The 23631-nt window shown below is 37.2% G+C and overlaps 1 protein-coding gene across 5 annotated transcripts in view; it reads right to left on the reverse strand.

Moving 5' to 3' along the window:
- slc8a1a (solute carrier family 8 member 1a) overlaps positions 1-23631 on the reverse strand; it is a 44414-nt gene that overhangs the window by 9151 nt on the left and 11632 nt on the right. Inside the window, exons 3-6 of one of the 5 annotated variants that reach the window (XM_065241085.2) lie at positions 5759-5865; positions 2229-2249; positions 1439-1456; positions 336-404 (exon numbers count right to left, since the gene is read on the reverse strand). In XM_065241085.2, coding sequence (XP_065097157.1) covers positions 336-404; positions 1439-1456; positions 2229-2249; positions 5759-5865 — 215 coding nt within the window. Of the gene's footprint in view, positions 1-335; positions 405-1438; positions 1457-2228; positions 2250-4021; positions 4126-5758; positions 5866-23631 lie in introns of all 5 variants that reach the window. The other 4 variants (XM_065241086.2, XM_065241087.2, XM_065241088.2 and 1 more) reach the window with 4 other exon arrangements.

Consider the following 23631-nt stretch of genomic DNA (forward strand, 5'->3'; position numbering starts at 1 on the left):
AAAGTGTATGCTAAAAATGACGACCCTATTCCTTGTCTATCCTTAAACAACACGTTTGTTTCATGGGAATGGTTTCAGCATTGAACACCCTGTTTCAAACCTGAAATGAAACAGGATAAGTGCACTTCTTTTTTATGTGTTACACTAATGAGGTAATGACCTCGCCTATACTATAACTGCTTTCTCACAATCATTTTATGAAACAGGATGGTTAGTTAAGTTAAGTTTCTCAATCATTAACACACTTACACCCAGCATTAACAGTGTGATATGGAAAATAAAGATATTAATAATGAAAAAAAGAGAAAGGGGTGAAGAGAAAGACAGACGGATACCTGCAATGCTGATAATGGTGGAGGGGTTCGGTTTGTCTCCACCCTGAACTTTCCGGTACACATTCCTGCCTAAAGAGCCCAAACACATTCACTCAACAATGTTAGCACAAATGCTAACAGGATCATCAAACTTTTTCAATAATTCACCTCCAACCCCAATCAAACACACCTGAACCTGCTTATCAAGCTTTTCATGGTTACCCAAAAATTAGGAGGAAGATGTAATAAAAGCAGGGTTGGATCTAAAGTAGGCAAAAAGGTAGATCTCAAGGAACAGGGTTGGTGACCACTGTAGAAGGCCACACCCTTAACATGCATGAACTGCATTCATTCAATTCTTCTCCCTGTCGTATGCTAATTTTAACTAACACTGTACTCACAGAAATTCAAATAATTTTTTTAGCAGCAGACACTCCTTGGAGCTGTTATTCGGATGGTTTAAAGTGAAATAGGTATTTGAAGAGTGATTGAGCATGTTGTCACAGTCAAGCGAGTGCATTGAGGTGATTATGAATACGTCATCATAAGACAGGTTACGCATTCTCAGGTAGTAACATGTTTGCCATTAGCAATATTGGGTTGTGCCGTTTTTGTTGCAATGTTTGCAATGTGATGCATTGTGCGATTTATGAAGTAACCTATCAGCAAGATCAAGACACAATGACAGCTCATGCATTCATGCATTATTGAAGTTTAAGGCCTAGTAACCTGTGAAGTTTGAATCAGAAACATATATGACATTTTGTGAAGGCCACTCAACCAAAACAGAGATACTTAAATTCTGGTCTTATTTGAGTAAATAAAGGCCTATCAAGTCAGTTAAACAAACTGAGCTGCTACTTTACGCAATGTGAAAAAAAATGCATCAATGTTTGACTGTGCAGCAAACTGGTTACTGAACACACCCAATGTTATATTTAGTTTTCAGCTCTGTGATTTTTTTTTCATCTTTCCATGTAGCTGCTTATCTTTCAAAGAAAAGATTATCAGAGAAAAGATAAATGACTGAAAAGTATTTCGCTTGGTTAGCAAAGCAAGTTAGCTTAAATAGCAGCCATTGTGTTACGTATAAGCATTTTTAGTGAAATATTACTGTAACGTACCTGTCTTTACGAATCCACCTACAACCACAAAAGAGTAAAAATTAACTCCGTGGGTGAATTACATGAAATTATAAAAACATTTAGGACTACATGAATGCCTAAATAAGAATGATTTATACAACGGCCCTTAGCGTATTTAGATGCATAAAGCCGCAGTCTGTAGTTTTGGCCTCTTTATCGCCACCTCAGTTTGAACTATAAAATTGCTAATAGTCATTTTCTGTATACAGTAGCCCTATGTGTGTTGTGGTTCATCTGCAAAGATAAATCTGATGTCTGTCATTATAGATCGAAATAACAGTTAGAAGTACATCCTAAAAGTCATATACCCGAAAAATGTTTTTTAACATAAATGTTTTAACATATCTGTTCAGAGGAAAAAGTAATCCCTGCTGAAGTATTTAATCACTTCAGATGTTGAATTTTGGATATTTTTACCAAAACATTTTATGGACTGTAGCTTTAATCCATACTTTAAAATCTATGAATTGTATTTCATCAGATAACAACACATGAAATGTAGTTTTTAAAATCAAAGACTTTAAGTTTATTTCTTGTTTATCATTTTTAAACTTATCTTAAAAAAACTTGTGTTTTTACTTTCTTAAAAATCCAATTACTTTGACATTTTGTTATTTAATGCTAAGACATTCAGTTTCAAGCATTTCTAAATGCTTTTTTGGCCCAGTACATAGAGTAATAAATAAGACTTACATAATCACATTTGATGAGATAACAGTTTCAGAAGTGAATATAGAAAAATGAGCAGAAAAAGAAAGAGACAGCTTACCAAACTCATGCAGCAACACAGCTGATGTAGACAAACGGAAGAGACGAAGCAAACAAGAAAATTGAAGAAAACATGAAGACAAAGCAAAATAAATATGAATGAATTAACTTATAGAAAAACACAAATACTAGGGTAAGTGTGTGTGTGTGCATACTGTATATCATTGCTTACAGTATATGTTTGTGTCCAGGTTGTCAGATTGTATTTGTTTGCTTGTTTTTATTTACTAAAGTATCTGATTGTGATTTCAAAATTTAATAGAACTAGCTAAATTTATCAAACATTAAAAACTGAAGGAGGTTTGTAATTTGCACTTGCTGAGAACATATGGGTGATTCTCGCAAAATTAGACTGATGAGGTGTCATGAAACATTTTGATAAAAAAAGTAAGAGTATCAAAATAAGAAGCATTCAGTTACAAATGCACATGATTTCAAATGACATCATACAAATCAATTTTGTTGTTTTTTCCACATTTGAGTGGAACATTTTCATTACCGCAACATGTCCATGACTGGATTTGGGTTCTTTGACATGGAAATATTTATAATAAAAAAATAAAAAAAATAAAAAGCTTCAGTGCAATTTATCCTATAAACATTTACAGTAAAGAAACATGTGGTATTTGGTGATCATTGGTAAATGTAGAGACAATAATAAGGAATATAAATGTGTCCAAGAAAAATTTTCTCATCCTCCGCAACAATTTTCAATCATTGTTTAGCCCTCAATGAACTAACATTTTCAACAAAAAAAATTGTTGGAAGAGAAATAATTGACTGTGACACTCAAGATGGCTACCAGGTAAGCAGTTCTTATTTTTCTCTCCAGATAAAAGTTAAAATTTTGTTTGTCACAGTACCTAGACAACTTTTTAGTTCTCATTACCGAAACATGAGTTTGTAAATGCATATATTTAATGTAATATGTTGCGGTAATGATCATTTTTTTTAAATGATAATCTAAAAAATGTAAATAATTCTATAGGAAAAATAATAATGGTTATAGTAAGTTCAGACCTTAATCTGATATGTGCAAAAAAGGGCTTTTTGAAAAAATCTGATGCTGGACACCTTCTAAGTCTGGATTTCGTGAGAATCACCCATATACCTTAAAGAGATAGTTCACAGAAAAATCTAAATTCTGTCATCATTAACTCATCCTCAAGTTGATCACAAAGAAAAATGTGTTAATAACCAAAAAGAGTACTGGGGCACCATCCACTTCCATAATATTATTCTTTCCTACTTGAAACAAGTTGAGGGTTAGTAAACAATTACAGAATTTTTATTTTTCGGTAACCATCCTTTAAATGGAACAGATATTCTGATTATAATCTATATATTATAAATAGTATATGCTAATATGAACAGTCCTAAATGCCATGTTTGTTCTAGTTCAAGACATTATAAATCAGTCAAATTTTTCAGTGCTACAAATCATTCCCTGTTATAAAGCTTAGAGTTTGGATATTAAAGTCTGTATCTTATCTCTGCTGTACAGAGAAAACAGGACCCTGTAAACTGAATCAGTAAGTATCTTCCTCTCATTAAGGTTTCATGTCTCCTCGTCTCATCCTAGTAGTCTTAGCTAAAATCACAAATTAGCTTAAATAGAGTCAAGCTGTTAAAGATGTTTAAGGTTGTTTGAGGATAAAACTGAGCAGGAGGATGACAGTAGAATAACAGCAGAGGATCAGATTTGAAGGAGGAGCGGAGGAAAGGAAAGAAGCCAGAATAAAGGGCAGCTACACAGAAAAAAAGGCTTGTTTCACTTTGTTTGCCATCTTTCACCTGTCCATCCTCTCCTCCTCCATTCTGGTTCCTGCAGCTCTATGAAGAAGTTTGCATGCTTGTCATATTCCTCATGGTCAAGAATTTTAACCTTTATGGTCTTCCTGTTGGGGGAACATAAAATCACATTTGAGGGTATGAACCAGTGGGATCTCTAAAGTAGGGCTGGGTTTCGATTCAAATTTCAAGAATCGATTCGATTCCGATTCTCAAGATCTTGAATCGATTATCATTGTTCGATTCGATTCGATCCGATCTGATCCCATCTTCGAGATTTAGATAAGTGTTTTAAAAAAAAGCCCGAAATGGTGCAAGATAGGGGGGGGGGATGACCAAAAATCTATTCCACAGAATGAGTCATTTTATTTCATGGTAACTGTATATTTCATAATATACAAGTTTTTCAGTTTATATTGTTTTTGGATTATAAAAATGTGCAGTTATTTGCCACTCACTCTAGCTTTTAACTGCTCACCACAGTTTTAAAATATGGACAATTTAAAGTAAATAATGTTAAAGTGAAAATGCCCAGAGGATAACAACAAGTCTTGATAGACAGAATCTTGTTTTAATTGAGTTATTAATTTTGTAGACTATTGAAGCTATAGTATGCATTGTATTTTGTATTTATGCATACATTACATAAAAAAATAGGCAGTATGTAAAATGAACAGGTATAAATATATGCACAAACCTACAGACAGGATAAATACCTGTATATGAGAGTCGGAGCTCTAGATATATATATTATGACGGGTGCTATAATGTGATGAAGTCTGTTTTAAGGTCTTGATGCTCTTTACTTTCTATTAGACCTTAACATTTGCGTCTCTTTCTCGTCTTTCTGATCAAAGATGTTTGTACTATAAGCGAATTAGGCGTCAAACTAATGCTCCAGCAGCGCACGTGTCACTGATATAAATGCAAGTTTTGTCTTAGCTTGCTTAAAGTTCAGAAAACTTTACAACTATAAGCATTATGTGTAAGAAGAACTCTTTATTTGGTGTCCCGTTGCGCGCGCCTCAAGAAACCTCTGCCCGTCAGAGACCGGCTGCATGAGCACAGAGGGAGGGAGTGGGACAGAGAGAGTTTCGCTGGAGACCTGCGGTGGATTTACTGGCGCTTATTATAAAAATAACACAAATAACTCGTATATTTGTTATGAGTGGATTATTTTACATATAGATCGCAGCTTTGAGCATTTCTAGAGTTTTCAAAACAACCGCTTGCTTAACGTTACTGACTGCTATGTTCGTTGTTTTAATGTCCTTCCACCTCGCGCGCATGCGTGAATTCAATGACGCGGCAAGTTTAAGTTATTAATTATTAAATCGATTCTCTGAGTTAAGGATCGATCTTTAGAAATAAACATGAAAATCGATTCAGAATCGATGAATCGATTTTTTCAACACAGCCCTACTCTAAAGGCACATGTTCTGATTATCCCTAACAGCTGTGGAATGAATGGGCCAAATTCTTAAACGTTATGATACCCAGCTTTCTGTTTGTCAAAGATGATCCATATTGTATGGATCCTCCTCCTTAGAATACCTGTTTGTAACGTATGCTATTTGTAATGTATGTACAGTCTGGAGAGGCTGTGGATGGACTATAAGCAACAACCCAGACAACTGACTGCAGCAACTTTTGCATATCAACATTTCCGGTTCGACCCATAAGATGGCAGCACACAGGGGTTGATTTAGGGTTGTGGGACAGAGGGGAGAAACTTCCCACCTTTTCTCTCACTCATTTCCACCAATTGTGGCTCCCCAATCTCCAGAAAGAAGTTCTTATTCTTTTCGTACTCCTCATCATCGATTATATTGATCTGAATAGTTTTGCTGGAAGAGAAACAGAGAGAGGAAAAAAGAAGAGAGAGAGAGAGAGAAAGAAAGCACAAGATGGAAGATGTGAGAAAAGCTCAAGGAAAGACAGCAGGTGGCACATCATGCAGTACGAACAGCATTATCAGTTTTTAGACTCATAACTACTAAAGGAAAGTAATATTTCTGAGCTTCACACATTTCTAATGAGTTTTTAGACTAAGGTTAAAATAAATTAAGGTACATCAACTACACACAACCATGCTTTAAAGAGGACATTTCACAAGATGTCAAATACATTTTTTAAAGATGTCAAATAAATCTTTGGTGTCCCCAGAGTACGTATGTGAAGTTTTAGCTCAAAATACCATATAAATAATTTATTTTAGCATGTTAAAATTGCTACTTTGTAGGTGTAAGCAAAAATTAGTTGTTTTGGGTGTGTCCTTTAAAATGCAAATGAGCTGATCTCTCCACTAAATGGCAGTGCCGTGGTTGGATAGTGCAGATTAAGGGGCGGTTTTATTCCCTTCTAACATCACAAGCGGAGCCAAATTTCCATGACCTAGTTTTTCACATGCTTGCAGAGAATGATTTACCAAAACTAAGTTACTGGGTTGTTCTTATTTGCTTTTTTGCTCATATTTTCTAGGTTGATAGAAGCACTTGGGGACCCAATTATAACACTTAAACATGGAAAAGTCAGATTTTCATGATATGTCCCCTTTAAACATGTTGGGCCCTATTTTAACGATCTGAAACGCAAGTGCGAAGCGCAAAGCGCAAGTGACTTTGTGGGCGGATCTTGGGCGCTGTTGCTATTTTCCTGGCGGGAGAAATAACTCTTGCGCCAGGTGCAAATCAATAAGGGGTTGGTCTGAAGTAGGTTCATTATTCATAAGTGTGGTTTGGGCGTAACGTCAAATAAACCAATCAGAACGCTATCCAACATTCCCTTTAAATGCAAGTGCGCAAGTTCCATGGCGGGTTGCTATTATTATGACGGATTTACCAGGCGCACGCCAGGAGCGGTTCACAGCCGAGGAGACCGACGTTAAGAGCAGTCAAAGACAGAGAAGTTGTTTTGTATGGGGATGGGAGAAATCAGCCCAAATCAGCGTTGGTTAAACAGGCGTGGGAGGAAATAGCCACAATTGTCACATCAGCTGGCATCCCCATCGTTGCGCCAAGCGCTACAATGATGTCAGGAGACAGGGGAATCCCAAGCTTGCCAGCATAAATCGGGCACGTCGTGTAACGGGAGGTGGATCTGCCTCTACATAGGACCTGACGCCAACAGAGGACATCGCTGCGTCCACCCTCACCGCTGAAAGCCAAGAAACGCAAGCAGTCCAACCCCAAAGTACACTTACAAATCAAGTTCACATACATTAAGGTTTCTTATGAAAACATTTTAATGATTATTTACATAAAAAAAACGTAATACAGCCACACAACAAACTTATGAAAATATTTTAATCGTTATTTGCATGATAATTTTTTAACGCAGCCACACACAATAAATAAAAACTATCGCCACAATGCTCACCACAATGTTTTTCCTTATCTCATGTGTTAATATTTTTTATTGTAACAATTTATGATTTGCAAAAATAACTGTTGCATCTGTGTAGATTAGATAAGCAAAGTGTGTGCACGTTGTGCACGCTATACATTATGGTCAAGCATGCGCCCTTAAAATAGCATAATGAACAACGCGCAACGCGCCACTGACTTTAGACTAGTTTTTTTTTGGTCAGTGGCGCAATTGTTTTTTGAAACTGCAAAATAGCATCAGGGATGGTTTGCGCCGGAACACGGCTCCTTTTTTGCGCTGAATCGCCCAGGGAGCGCAAGTTCATTCCCTAGTTTGCCGACGTGCGTCTGTGGAGGGAAAAACCCGCTGTGCGCCGGTGCAAAATACGAATGATACATGCGTCACTGACAAAGTCAATTGCGCTGGGTGCAAGATAGGGCCCGTTATGTGCATTAAAGGTGGGGTGCATGATCTCTGAAAGCCAATTTTGACATTTAAAATCATCTAAACAAACATGCCCCTACCCCATCAGAATCTGGACCTTCTTTTGATAGAACCACCCCACAACCCAGACAACGATGTTGCTTAGTAAATACGCCCCATACTGCTGATTGGCTACAAGTTTTTTTTAATCATGCCTTTAATATGTTGCTAAAAAGTTACACTACAAAGATGTCTGTTTACATGCTTTACATATCCACTACAGTATGATGTGATAGCAGACAATGGGTTTAAAATTCATTGTTTGAGATTTGACTGCGTAATTTATGCTGCAGAACATATCATGAAAGTCTATTCAGGTAATGTTAACCAGTTTATTTATGAAATCCCATTCAAAATGTCTGAAAAAACCCATACAGGTTGGTCTACAAACTGATGTCATAACTAAAAAGCGAGCTGAAATATGTTTCAAAAGTTCAAAGCTATAAATCATTTTTTTGTGTGTGTATAAAATGCTACATTTTAAGAAATGAGAGGAGAATATTGGTAATAAATTTTTTTACTTCCCTAAATGAAATTAATGCATGAAACAGCATGGTTTTACAGACAGGTTTATGCAAGGCAACTTCGTTCGAGGTACATTTCATCAATATGTGTATTCCTGGGACCTTTTGTGCTGCTAATGCAATGCTCTACCAACTGAGCTACAAGAACCTGTACGTCTGTGGCTGCAATGACTCAACAATTCACAGACATTCACAATGCGACAAGAACAACTAGGAAAAAACCAGATGGAGGCTTGCGGATAGAAAAGTACACAGTATCATTTTGTCTGTCTGTGTATATACTATAGATTTATGTAAGTGTGAGCTCCCTGCACACTCGGGGATGGAGGGCATGTACAGATGCCTGACACCAAAGACATGCTGTTCTGTTTTTCCTCTCAGCATATTCATAGTGAAACTTGTGCAACACAACCAGACTTTGTGTTTACATAATGCACTGAATGCTAATATGTTCCTTCTCTTATGCTTCCTTTCTCACCCCTTCCCTCTCTTGGCCGCTGTCTACCACTATGGATAATGACACAAGCGGTCTATCAACTCATTTTATAGGCCACTTCGCAGGGCACCGTTCCAATGTTTGAGTATATCCAGAGGCGCTTCATCTGCCTGTAGCAATGCTTACCAAATATGGAGGGTAAACTAATGTGAAGATAACAGAAGAGAAGATAATACGTCTCTTACTATAATATCCCAGGTTACACTTGTGTCATTAACAACGTACAATGACAGACTGTATAGGGTACATGAAAGCGCTTAGCTATAGTTTGGCTGTTTTCGACCTGTAAATAAAAATGTAAGTAGAGTTAAATAGATTAAAATATTAGTAACCATTTATGGTTTGAATACATACTGTGATTTTTAAATAATTCAAATTTGAGTTAAGGTGATGCCAACTGAATTTTCACCAGAATCTATCTATAAGGTCTATAGATAAGATTTTTTTTGTAAAAACAAGATTCTTTAATTGAAAAAAGTGAAATTAAAGCTTGGGATCAGTGTTAGGAACCAAAATTTATTTTTTATTTAGGACTCAAGTTTCTAACTCGCAATCTGTCAGTGGTTCTCACATTTTCGGTGTGTGCCCCCCCTCCTGTTTAGGGTGCATCCCTTTGTGTCCTCCCCAAAGAAAATTCATGACATTAAAAAATCTTAAACTTAAAATTTGAATTAAAGGCGGGGTGCATGATTTTTGAAAAACACTTTGGAAAAGGGAGTCGGGACGACCACCAAAACACACTTGTAGCCAATCAGCAGTAAGGGGCGTGTCTACTAACTGACATTGTTGCATGAGTTACGTATGTGTAGGGCGGGTCTATCAAAAGAAGGTCCAGATTCTATTTGGTAGGGGCGTGACTGTTTAAATGATTTTAAATGTCAACATTGGCTTTCAGAGATCATGCACCCCGCCTTTAAAAAATGTCATAAAACCAGGAGCTCCCTGGCACGCCCCCCAGTTTGAGACAATGGGGTTAAAGGGAGAGTTCACTCAAAAATGAAAATTCTGTCATCATTTACTCATCCTCATGTTGTTTTAAACCTGTATGAATTTCTTTTTTCTGATATACACAAAAGAAGATAATTTGAGAAATTAAGGTAAAATCACAGCCTATAGTGTCCATTGACTTCAATAGTAGGAAAAAATATTTTGAAAGTATTGTGATAAATGATAAAGAAGATATTTTGATAAATGATGGAAAGCACACATGTGGACGTTACACATTAAATTCAATCATATTTTTTATTCCTACTATGGAAGTCAATGGACACTATGCTGTGTGTTTACCATCATTTCCCAAAATATCTTCTTTTGTGTTCATCAGAAAAAAGAAATTCATACAGGTTTAAAACAACATGAGGATGAGGAAATGATGACAGAATTTTCATTTTTGGGTGAACTATCCCTTTTAGTGTACTGTTAAAATGCTGGGTTATTTGCATAGTTGGGTCAAAAAGGGAGAAACTCAACCGTTAGTTTATAAATGAACCTATTCTGGGTTGTTTCAACCCAAAATGTTGGGTTATTTTAACTCATGGTTTGGTCAAATGTAACATTAGCATTTTATAGAGATATCTTAAAATATAATACTTATTTATATAAAAAACGAGCAAAATAAAATAAAAAGATTTTGTTTTTTTATACAGGGGTTTCTGAAGATTACTGTAGAAACCCTACATGCTAACATTTCCAGATTGCAGTATAACAATGTCAATTTATTATTGAACTCTGAAGAAAATACAGAATAATAAAAAAGACCGTACCAAAACTAGTTTTACTGGCTCTTCTCTTATCTGGCTAGTGATTAACGCATTTAAATCTCCAGTATCACCGTATCCAGTTATAGGCTTTTGTGACTGAATCCGCACCAGTGCTTTTTAAACCAGAAAGCTTTTGGCTGATGTTGACTGCGAGCTGGAATATTCATTAGCTGTTTTTCCCTAACGCTGCAAGACTATGACTAAAGCTGTGCTAAGACGACCCATGGCTTACTAAACCTATTGACCAGACCTGATATGTAAAACTCAGACTATGACACACCACTGTGTTATGAGCGAACACAGCAAGCCAGGAACAGACTATGAAAGACAGTGTGCTGCAGAAGATGTAGATTTTAAATGAATCTAAAAAAATTTCAGCAGATGCTGTTGTCATATGTTATATCCAGTAAGGCGAAAAAATTAATGACATGAAACAATCTCAAACTTAGAATTTGAATTAAACAAAACATATTAAATGATAAATGAGTGCTGTTGGTTAGTAACCTTATTTTTCTGAGGTTTAATTACACAGAATTTATAATAAATGAAAGAGGCTATGGCATGAAAATTTGACTTTTTCTATGTTTAAGTGCTATAATTGGGTCCCCAGTGCTTCTATCAACCTAGAAAATGTGAAAAAGATCAACCCAGTATCTTAGTTTTGGTAAACCATTCTCTGCCAGCACTTGAAAAATTTGGTCATTGAAATTTGGCTCTCCTTATGATGTCATAAGGGGATCTTATTATAATAATACTGTCCCTTAATCTACACTTTCCAACCACGGCACAGCCATTTAGTGCAAAGAGAAAGAGAGAGAGAGAAAATAATTCAGCACAATTGAGTTTCAATTGCAACCAACCATCATCATTGCGATCAGTGTTTAGATTTCATCAGCTCATTTGCATTTTAAAGGACACACCCAAAACGCCACATTTTTGCACACACCTACAAAGTTTCAATGTTATAATAATTTATCTATATCATACATGGGCAATATACGGCCCGGGGGCCGGATGCGGCCCGCATAGTCCTTCAATCCGGCCCTCGCGATGCACTCGCAATTTCGATGAAACTGTCATGATTGCAGTGTTTCCAGTGTTTCCATACATTGATTTATCAGTGACAGAATCAACACTGGCTGCCACATAGATTTTTCTTGATTCCCATTTACACTTTTTTACCATTTAAAACGTCTTAATTCATTGCAGCCAGCGCTCAGCGTGCCTCCTCCTCTCTCTTTCTCTCTTTCTCTCTCTCTCTCTCTCTCTCTTTACGTGCAGCGCCTCAAAAGCGCGCGCCCCTCCCCTCTCTCATGTTGCATGCAGTGCGCAGCTCTCTCACATAACAGTGAAAAGTATTTTAACTCCACGTTCCTGCGTGTACTTTCTTTTTCGCGTTAACGTCAACAGTCACGGATGTTATAACAGAGAAGACGGCTGATCATATTCATCATGACTTAAAGAAAGGTTAGCATTAGTGTTTCCCACAAATACCCGTTCTGGTGTGAGTCTGTGTCCGAGCTCTCTCCCTACCTATGATGCGGTATGCCCGTGCACATGTTCTGTAGTAACAGCAACCGTGTATTCTCTCATATTTTTGATTTTGCAACAAATTGTCTGCGATATACAATAAAACTACCACTCGTATTTAAAATAAAAAAGCCCTCATAACACAACAACACTGATGAGAAGAGCAACATTAGTACAGCCTCAATGTAAATGTATGATGATTTTTTTCAGACGATGTCGCGTTTTTAGCAGCAGTTAAAGAAAGTGCTGGTTTGATTAAACAAAAAGAGTTACTGTGTCCTGTTTAGTCACTATTTTATAGACAACAGAACATATAATATGTCAAAAAATAGCATTCAGTTGTGTTAAAATGCAGTATAATTTGACAAATCAAAGAGACTGTGGCGGTGATGACGTCACACACCGATTAGCATATATGTGACATCATTGCGTCGTGTTTTACTCTTTGAAAGAGTAAAACACGACGCAATGATGTCACATATATGCTAATCAGTGTGTGACGTCATCACCGCCACCACAGTCTCTTAAAATCCTGTGGGAAACACTGTGGTTGTCAATATAAAATAAAATATAAAAGAAATAATAATAATAATAATAATAAATCGTGAGTGTGTGTGTGTGTGTGTGTGTGTGTGTGTGTGTGTGTGTGTGTGTGTGTGTGTGTGTGTGTGTGTGTGTGTGTTGCTGTAGTATGAATGACAGTCCCTTACGAAAATTAACCATGGTTTTATTGTGGTAAAAGTGTAGTAACCATGGTTTTTTGGTCAATTGATTACTATGAGCAAAACCATGGTTTTACTACACTATCCATGGTTTAACTATGGTATTTGAAAACCATGGTTGTCAAAACCATGGTTATTTTGTGGTAACCATGGTTTTACTACAGTAACCATGGTTTTTTGGTCTTAACTGTAGTAAAACCATGGTTAATTTTCGTAAGGACAATATGCAGGGTAGGAAATGAATCCTTGAAATGTAATCCAGTTATTGTAATGTTAGAGTAGCCTAGGTCAGACAGGCCTAGCAAAAATAAATATCAGGCCTTGAAATAGGCTGTCAAAGTAACTGTAGAGTAGCCTTAATTAATAAATTTTTCCCATTTAGTCATGTAACTATGTCTAATTGCAGTTTTCCCAAGTGTGGCCCTCCGCTAACTTTGCCAAAGTAAATGTGGCCCTCAGGCTAAAACTGTTGCCCACCCCTGATCTATATGGTATTTTGAGCTAAAACTTAAGATTTATTTTACATCTTAAAAAGTCTTGTGACATGGCCCCTTTAATATATTTTATACAGCGTCATAAAATTGGGCCCCCCTGCACCATTGGTTATGTCTTTCTCTGTAAATATTTTGTGAGATGTATGATATTCCATCATGTAAGCAAAGTCAACAAGCTGTTGTGTTTGATTTACTGTATTTATTTTATTTCGTTTATTTTTCGGCTTTGGTTTAATGTCTTTTAACTTACATTGACAGCCCAAATTTTGCCTTGTTTAAGCCTAGAAGTTTGGCTTGTGTTTGAATGGCTATAAGACTTCTTTTAAATGCAAAATCGCTTGCTGGTCCTTTCTTAAAAACAAATACTTGGTTTGACATTTCATCATATAATACCACAAGATTCAAGTATGCCTTTTTGGGACCAATGTATGTCATTACATGTCTTGGTCTAATCTACCTCATACCCAAAGGTAAGAAATCTTAAAATGATGCTGTGGGATGCTGAAAAAACACAACCCATCCACTAACAATCAAAACATAACCTTAAATGTAACTTTTTTTTAATTTACTGCCCTGTTTGCTATCAAAGCAACAGAAATAAATCATTTACTTTTGACCTGACATAGTCTCTGTTCTGCCTCCCGGGGCATACACAGACACATTTATCTATGAGAGCAGCTGAGTTCGGGTCAGTTTCCTTTGGCAACAGAAATATTTGCCCTGGGAATGCTGTAGGCCCAAGGAAGATCAAAATCCCAAAAGGGAATATCACTGAACCTCCTCTGACAGAATATACTGCAATGCATATCTCTCAACATCTACAAACGGGTGTAAATTAATAGGAAGCTGGTCCTCCCTAATAGTTTGCACTCATCTGATAAGACTTTCCACTAGATGTCAGATCATGCATCTGCTCTCATACCGTACGTACAAAAGAGCATCAGTGAGGTCAGCCACCAACAATGAGTGATTACCTGGCACACGTCCGGCATTCACTTTCTTCCCTGATGTGTCAAATAGAGTTCAGGACTCGGCTTTGTGCAGGCCAATCAAATTCTTTCATACCAGACAGAAGAAATTATTTTTTCTAGACCTCGCTTTGTGCACAGAGGCATTGTCATGTTGGAAAAGAAAATGGCCCTTCAAAAAGTGAAATCATGCTATTCACAAGAAAGTCACTGTGTGAAGTCAAATTAAGATTCTGTTCTGGTAGTAATAACCTGGTAAAGCATTACACTGGCAGTGCAAAAGTTATAGGTTTGATTCCCCAAGGAACACACATACTGATAAGAAATGTATAGATTGAATGCATATTAAGTCATTTTGGATAAATGTTAAAGGGGACATTTCACAAGACTTTTTTAAAATGTAAAATAAGTGCAAGTGTGTAGTTCTAGCTCAAAATACCCCTCAGATAATTTGTTATAGCATGTTAAAATTGCACTTTGTATGCAAAAGTATGAGCAAAAATAATTATTTTTTTTGTTGTGTCCTTTTAAATGCAAATGAGCTGATCTCTGCACTAAAGGCAGTTGGTTGGATAGTGAAGATTAAGGGGCGGTATTATCCCCTCTGACATCACAAGGGGGAATTCAATGACCTATTTTTTCACATGCTTGCAGAGAATGGTTTACCAAAACTAAGTTACTGGATTGATCTTTTTCACATTTTCTATGTTGATAGAAGCACTGGGGACCCAATTATAGCACTTAAACATGGAAAAAGTCAGATTTATATGATATGTCCCCTTTAAGGATTCGTCAATTGTCAAATTTGTTAATTGTACAAAGGGTATCCACATACTTAGCCTTGTATTCATTACAAACAATTCAAATGATATCACAACTCATGCAATTTACTGATACTGTACAATGATGTTTAAGTTACCAAGACGTTTACAGTTATAGTTTCCCGGACAGGGCTTATTCTTGTCCCAGACTAAAATGCATGCTTGAGCTTAGGGCTGCACGGTTATGAAAAAAGATAATTGTTTATTATTCACCTTGATATTGTAATTGCGATTATTATTGTGGATTAACAGATTATACATTGAAGTTTTGAAATGTTTTATTACTTTCTGTGGAGTATAGCTGCATGGTAAACTCTATACATCCAAAAAATATATATATATAACGTAAATCGGCTAATGGACACGTCAACTTATCATTTTTTTTTAAATCTCTGATTCACCACCGTATTTGGTGCCCAAATATACTGGCAAAACAAACAAAAATGAGCACAAATTGAGGCTTTTTTGGCATTTTGCAATTGTTTCACTCATAATTGTAATCCAGATTGAGCTTCCTTCATTTAAAAACACTTTGTACTGATCTTAACATTTATTCGAGCCATTGGTTAGTCTGAAGATCCCCACTTTATTGTTTTTGTAAGGCTTGTTTGTAAAAAACTACTTAAATGTCCTAATTTAACTAAAGCCTAGTACTGGATTAATCTAAACCCAGTCCAGGAAACCACTCCAGAGACGTCCTGTTGCAACATCAAACCTGTCACACAACCACTCAGATTTGGATTAAAAGCAACACAGTTATCAAGCAATTCATAATTTCGCATGCATTTTTATATACTATTTTGGGTAACTATAGTTACTATTTTGGGAAAATATTTTATATCTTATCTGTCTGCAGAGAGGTTTTGGAGTCACTTATCTTCTCCAGGCTGATTTGTTGTATCTATCGCAGCTGTGAAATGTCTAGCAATCTTCAGAAAAAACTTCTCTCGCTTGTGGACAAAATGACGGCAGGATAAGAGTGTCAGATGAAATGTCATGCTCTATGCTGCTGTTATCAACTGATAAAGACGGATTATCAAAGTGTGAAAATGGTCCTCAGTTCTGTCGAGCCGTGCACCTGCACAAACAGCTTGGACAAGACAAATCCTTCAATACTCTTTTCATGACTCTTCATATATGTGCTGTATATCTGCGTCAATTACATTTAAGGACGTGTGCTGTTTTTTGCTTGATAGAATTAAAAAAATCATACAGAATTAAAAACCTTTTCAAATAGTAACAGTTTCATAGCTGACTCAAACTAACCAAACATCTAAAAAGTGGCTTGGATGAGCATTAGAGGTCCGAAAACCCGAGGTTAGACCTGAGCAGGTTTGGGTCTAAAAAATTCACGTGTGCCTCGGGCACAGGTTGGGTTTAGTATTAGCGGCCCTTGGGAAATTTAAAATGAATGTGTTTTTGCCGAATGGACCCGAGAAGACCCAAACCCATCTTTCGTGCCCCCCTGTTTGCCAACAGAGCTTGCGACATTTTGTGGCTGGTAGGTTAATATTCATTGAGCCAGACCTATTAATCAATTTTCAATACACACTGTTATTGGTTACCTTGGTGTCGTCGTCAGATAACAAATAAAAATAAATGGAGCAGTGGGCCAGATTGGTTGCGAGGCCACCGGAGTTTCTTTCTGTCTGACTGATGCGTGTGGGGCTGCAGACTGCACACACCTTGGTGCCGTTACAATTGGGCCCAGGCGGGTGTACAAAAATTGCCACTTTTTGTCAGGTTTTTCTCAGGACAGTCTTTCTTTAAAATAAAATGTAAAATGTATGCACGTCGTGTTCAGGTAAAAAGTCATTTTGGGTTTAGGTACATTTCTTTGGACCTGATAATAGCTAGTGAGCATCCGATACAACTGAACAGGTTGAAAAAGCGCGTTACAATATTTGAGATATTATCTAGAGTACACGAAAAATCTGTAAAAATACTTCACTTCATTGATTGTGTTTTAGGGTTACATACATTTCCATAAAATTAAAGGTATAGCGGAAGATTTTCCCGAATTATTTAAAAGAACCGCCCCTCGATATTTAAAAAAAAATGCTCCCGAGAAGGAACGCCTGTTAAACGCGTGCACGAGACAGAGAGAGAGCGTGTAGGAGCTCAGTTCTTCTCTTCGCTCTGTTTACAAGTTTCTGTCAGCATGTTTACCGTGTCTGTGCGGTTCGTGACTTGTGCCAGGCCTAGCATCGCAAATCATAGCTTACATCAACTTTTACCAGCAGTGATTTTAAATGGATTTCTCCAAATAGCATGACAAAATTTACCTTTCCAGTAGAAACTTCGCGTGGGAAGCCCAACCTGTCCTTTTAGCTCACGCCAGCGTGTGAAATAGTCTCTCATAAACATTCTGGTCTTGTTTCTTTATTTATAGTCCTTTCTCTTCTTGTCATACAATTCGTAGACACTTTTTCTCTTGCGACCCTCAGACATTTTGAAAAAAACACAGTGAGAACGCGACCTTCAATGAATGGTTGAAACCGTAGCACAACACACATACACGTGAAAGTGCGCATGTGCAGAAAGCGAACGTAGAGGCGAGCACATACGAACGTTATGTCAACATATAATCAGAATGATTGACATCTGGGATGACCAATAACAGTGGTGATCCACCCGGAAAACAAAAATCTTCCGCTATACCTTGTCCTAACAATGTCCTGGTAGAAAATTATCAATAAATGTTCTGCTATTTTTTTAATAGACGTGCTTTGCTCTCTTTTATATTTGCTTATTTATCTATGCTCACTTTCCTATTTATGTGACCTATCTTCATTCTTCATTGCTTTGTCCCCCTAACCCATTTTTCTCCTAATAACTAAAATCTGAACTGAGTAGTGCTGATACAGTTTGATTTATTGTGATATGATCACAATATACACAATCCAATGTCTGGACATTTTATGATCTGTTGATGATGTGTTAATCCAGAAGATTGTCTCTTGCATAATAAATAAAGAAACACGCATGAGTCATGAAATGTTGTGATTTCTAGGCGGTGTGTAAAAACGTTATTCCTTTGATCTTGTTTAATCAGTATGAAATCTTTGACCTATAACAACATGTAAAGTGAAGACTTATTCTGTAAACATTCAGATATTCGTCAGCAACACAAATTCCCAATCTAATGTAACGAAACTAAGAGGACAGATGGCTTATTTCAAAACCAGGTTACATTCCTAATCCTCTTCTTTTTGTGTGCTCTTCACCCTAATCTGTACTTTCAATGGCTTAGGAAAAGGAAAATCTTGTTATTTTTGACTAACAAATCCCAGGACTGACAAAGAAGCTAAACCAGAGTATTGTGGCAAAATATAGTAAACAAAGACTTTAATGCAGCATACATGGCAAACTTTAAAAGAACAGATTGCCATATTCATAAGTTGTCATTTGCTCCTAATCTCCTTGCGAACCTCTTTCCAAAAAAAAGGAGGTAATTTAAGCAATATGTGGTTAGGCAGTACATTCAGGCTCACTTTAACTCCACCTACATTTCCGTAAATACCGCACATACAGTACTTTGTGGCAATATTACAGTAAATGTTAAAGTCATAATGTACTTGCAAAGGACAAAGTCACATGGATTTGTAACAACTTGATTGCTGTCTCTTGTGCAGAATAATTAATCATTGCTTAAAGGAATATTCCATTTTCTTAAAAGAAAAATGCAGATAATTTACTCACCCCCATGTCATCCAAAATGTTGATGTCTTTCTTTGTTCAGTCGAGAAGAAACTATGTTTTTTGAGGAAAACATTGCAGGATTTTTCTCATTTTAATGGACTTTAATGGACCCCAACACTTAACACTTAACTCAACACTTAACAGTTTTTTTCAACAGAGTTTCAAAGGACTCTAAACGATCCCAAACGAGGCATAAGGATCTTATCCAGTAAAACGATTGTCATTTTTGACAATAAAAATAACAAATATACACTTTTAAACCACAACTTCTCGTCTAGATCCCGTTCTGAAATCTTCAGCGTGACCTCACGCAATACGTCATGACGTCACAGAGGACGAACGCGAAACTCCGCCCCAGTGTTTACAAGTGTGTTGAAAGAGGACCGTTACGACGTTGTTGTATGTGAAATGATACTAATTAATGTCTTTGTGTCAGTTTATTGTTTACAAGGGTTCGCAAATGTGTGTTTTATATATGTAACACGTGACCTCCCTACGTTACTACGCATTTACGTTAGGTCGCGCTGGACCGGACCTAGACGAAAAGTTGTGGTTTAAATGTGTATATTTGTTCTTTTTATTGTCAAAAATGACAATCGTTTCGCTAGATAAGACCCTTATGCCTCGTTGGGGATCGTTTAGAGTCCTTTGAAACTCCGTTGAAAAAAACTGTTAAGTGTTGTATTAAGTGTTAAGTGGTGGTGTCCATTAAAGTCCATTAAAATGAGAAAAATTCTGCAATGTTTTCCTCAAAAAACATAATTTCTTCTGCACTGAACAAAGAAAGACATCAACATTTTGGATGACATGGTGGTGAGTAAATAATCTGGATTTTTCTTTTAAGAAAATGGAATATTCCTTTAATAGTTAACTTCTCTAACGGACTCGGATGGCATGTTGTCGTTCTCAGGCGAAAATACCAAAAGATTCTGTATTATAAGCCCCTGTCACATTCATCAGAGCCAGACATCAGTCAGTCATTGGATTTAGTCAAAAGTAATTTCTTTCTCAGCCTAAGGGAGATCGTAAAGCAGCCGCTGCTGTGCCTGCTAATGAAAGTTCACAAATATGATTACTGATGCCAGATTATTATTTTTGGGGAGAGAGCGGCGAGTACATTATGACACTTCTATCAGTTGTTCTAGGGGTCAAATGGAAAGGCATTTCTCTCATGTCGCACGCTACTGTTGGACACCAACTTAATCCTTTTCAGCCTTACGATGAACTAAAAATGTATGCAGGCTCTATTATCTATCACCAGCAAAGTCATTATTGTGAAAATGATATACACACCAGCTCCTTACTGCAGTATTTTCCTTTTTGTCTGATTATGTAAAGACACACGAGGCAACTTTATATCCCAAACTGAGGTAAGCAGCTTGTGGGATCTAGCTGGAAAAATCCATTTCTCTTTAGAACTGTCACTCAAGCTGATGATGTCCATGAACAAAACAGGCCCGGCACATCAGCAGAGGAAGTGCAATGGAAATAACAGCACTTCAGAAAACAAGACCTATTCCTGGACACACTTGAGAGGGTATTATTTTGAACTACTTAAATGTGTTCTGCGCTCCTCCTTAACTAACTGGAAAAGCCTGTGACGATGATAGTGACAGTGACGGTAATGAGAGATGATAATTAAAGGCACACTTCTCCTCCACCCTCAGAGTAATGCTATAAAAGAATATTGGCCAGGAAGCCTGGTGATTGCCGAGAGGACGGGGATAAAAAAACAATCTGTCAGACACTAAACTGATGAGAGGATAACGGTAATGGTATGTGAACCATGTTGGACTGCGGTTATAGAAAGTTATTGCCCTAATAAGCTAATGCCTTGTAGGATGATTTTCAAGTGTGGAAGCTGGAACAGAATGAAACAAAGGATGAGTTATTATATTATGTAAGTGCAGTCAACAAAATGTACATAATGTGAAGTGCTGTGGAGAATACTTTAACACTCCACACTACACAGTAATGCCATAGAGAAAAATATTTTTGGCTCCTCAAAGAACCATTGAGTCAAATATTCTTACGCCCCATTCAGACAGCCAGCGACCAGCAGTAGCAGAGCGACGCGATCTCATTCATTTCAATGGAAACCGGGCGACTTCCTGCGGCACGAGCGAAAGTGCATAATAACTTTATGCAAATGTCAAGTGAATTTCGGGAGCGACTACCAATGAGAATGAAGCAGTGGACTTCACGTCATCCTTCTCTTGTCAGTTACTGGCGTGGATGGTACCCATTTGTTTATGACACGCAGATTTAGAAACATCTCATTGAAAGAGACAAGCAAGGGAGCTCACAATAGCGATTTTAGTTGAAAAACCAGACGAATCCCTCAAAATATATCATGTGATCAATGTCTTGAGGTGTGGTAACCGTAGTATAAGTGGAATAATTGACTCCAGGCCGTTGAGTTATTGAAAAATAATGCACACTTTTTTTCGAATAATTCAACGGCCCGTCGTCAATTATTCCTTACATAAATGGCTATATTCTATAAATGGCGTCTATAGCTATATTCATGGAAAGAACTAGATAATCTACACATAGGTTAGGTTAATCTACACACAATTGGATCTACACATGTTGGGGAAGGACAAATTGGCAGCTCCAGTTCTATTACCTGTAGGTCTTTGTCCGGTAGGAGAAAACCAGAGTATGCTGGAGTAAACCCACAGTGACACAGGGACAACATGCAAACCCAACTGTATTTACGTCCTGATCCAGTCGAGTCTCGAACTGCACTCTTAAAATGCTGGGTTATTTTCAACCCAGCATTGGGTCAAAAATGGACAAACCCACAAAGTGTTTATATCGGACCCAACAATGGGTTACAACAACTCAGCATAAAGTAAATTTACAAACCAATGAGTTGAGTTTCTTTTTGACCCAATGCTTGGTTGAAAATAACCCAGCATGTTTTAGAGACCCCTTCTACAAATCTTTCCCTGGAAGTCCGGAGCACTGAAGAGTTTAGCTTCGACCCTGATCAAAAACCTCTGAGCAAGCTAATCAAAGTGTTCACATTATTTATGTAGACACCTCATGACGTGCTGGAACGTAAACCAGCGTAGTGGCCATATTGGTTGGGTATCCTCACTCTACGCTAGCGCCAAAGTCAATCGGAGTCAACGGACAGCGAAAACCAGCGCAGTATTGATACCAGATGGCACCTTTCACAAGTAAGATTGAATAATCATTTTGATTATTTTACCATTTCTAATTTTATGTCATCATAACTAACTTTACTAATGTGTAACCAAACCATGTGAAAATCCAATAAAAATTCGGGGAGATATAATAATTGTAGTTGGGGACACACTTTCCTCAGTAGAAAAAATGCAGGGGGAGCGCACTGGGGACCCATCCAAGATGGTGGCCGCGCTGATATGTCAGCTCCAATAGGTAGAGTCAGTCTATGAGGCGTCTATGTATATAATGTTATCTATGATCATGATCACTAGAAAATCACAGGTGAGTAAGTTTGATTAAAATTGGAGCTAAACTCTGCAGTGCTCCAGCCCTCCATGGTAAGACCTGAGGAACCCTGTTTTAGAGTCTGGGGACCTTGAAATGATTTCAATAGGGGGGAGAATGGAAAAATGTACCCTAAATAATAATGCAACCAGATAACATATTATTTTGGCTTTGTGTATTGTAAGCTTTTGTGAGGCTGCTCCACAGCGCGCTGTCTTGCCGTGTTGCCAGGTCCTCGTCTTTTTGTCCGTACATGCCGTTTTGGAGCTTAACCTTTTATGGCTTTTGGTTCATGAAGTTTTTGGTGTTATTAAAGTTTGAACATGCCAGTTTCAATATTTTGATCTTTGAGGTAAAGCATTTGGATTTATTATTGGATTTTTCTTATTGGCTGTTTTTTTCATGCAAGATCTGGCAACACTAGTTAGCAAACGTTCGTGCCTCTGTCATTTTCTGCACCGTGCATACAGAAGACTTTTTCCCCTTCTAGGCATTTATTTTTTCAGAAGAAAGACCTGTCATGTCCATGCACATTTAAACACTTTATTAACTCCTAGTTGTTCAGTTCGGTTATGTACACAGTATGCAGAGTTTCTGTTTTGCGGGAGTTAATTAGGTTGTAAATTACTAAATACTAAACTGTATGTGTACAGAACAGGATTAAGCATTAAAAGGTGATGTGACAACCAAATTAATATGCAGTGTGTACAGGACCACTGGTAAAAAGCACTATTTTACCAAATATTGTAATACTAAAAAACAAAATGCAAAATCAACAAATGAAAAGATTTCTGAAAATTAACTGCTTTGAAAATAGCTAAGCTGAAAAAGTAAACAAAATACAGTACAGTACTGTATTTACCTATAGCAAATGGGCCAAAGAGCAAATCCTTGTCTGCATTCTTAATGTTATAAAAGCTACGGGGGCTTTTTCCTCTCTTTCCACTTATGTTTAATTTTAGAGAGTTTCCCTCTTTGAAGCAAAACATGCAGAAAACATGGTTATCCATCACTGTGATCCATTTTTCCATAGTTTGCAGGAGGACATTTCCCATCTTCCTGCCTGCCCTTGTGTTGCAGTGAGGCTGAAGTCATGGAAAATACTGAGTTTATGTTGGTGTTCAAAAAGTACAGGGAAAAAAGGAAAACCTTACAGTTAGATGAGAGAGAGAGAGAGAGAGAGAGAGAGAGAGAGAGAGAGAGAGAGAGAGAGAGAGAGAGAGAGAGAGAGACCAGACAAAGAGAGAGAGCTGAGAGAAAGAAT

This window comes from Paramisgurnus dabryanus, chromosome 14, assembly GCF_030506205.2.
Source record: "Paramisgurnus dabryanus chromosome 14, PD_genome_1.1, whole genome shotgun sequence".
Taxonomy (NCBI): domain Eukaryota; kingdom Metazoa; phylum Chordata; class Actinopteri; order Cypriniformes; family Cobitidae; genus Paramisgurnus; species Paramisgurnus dabryanus.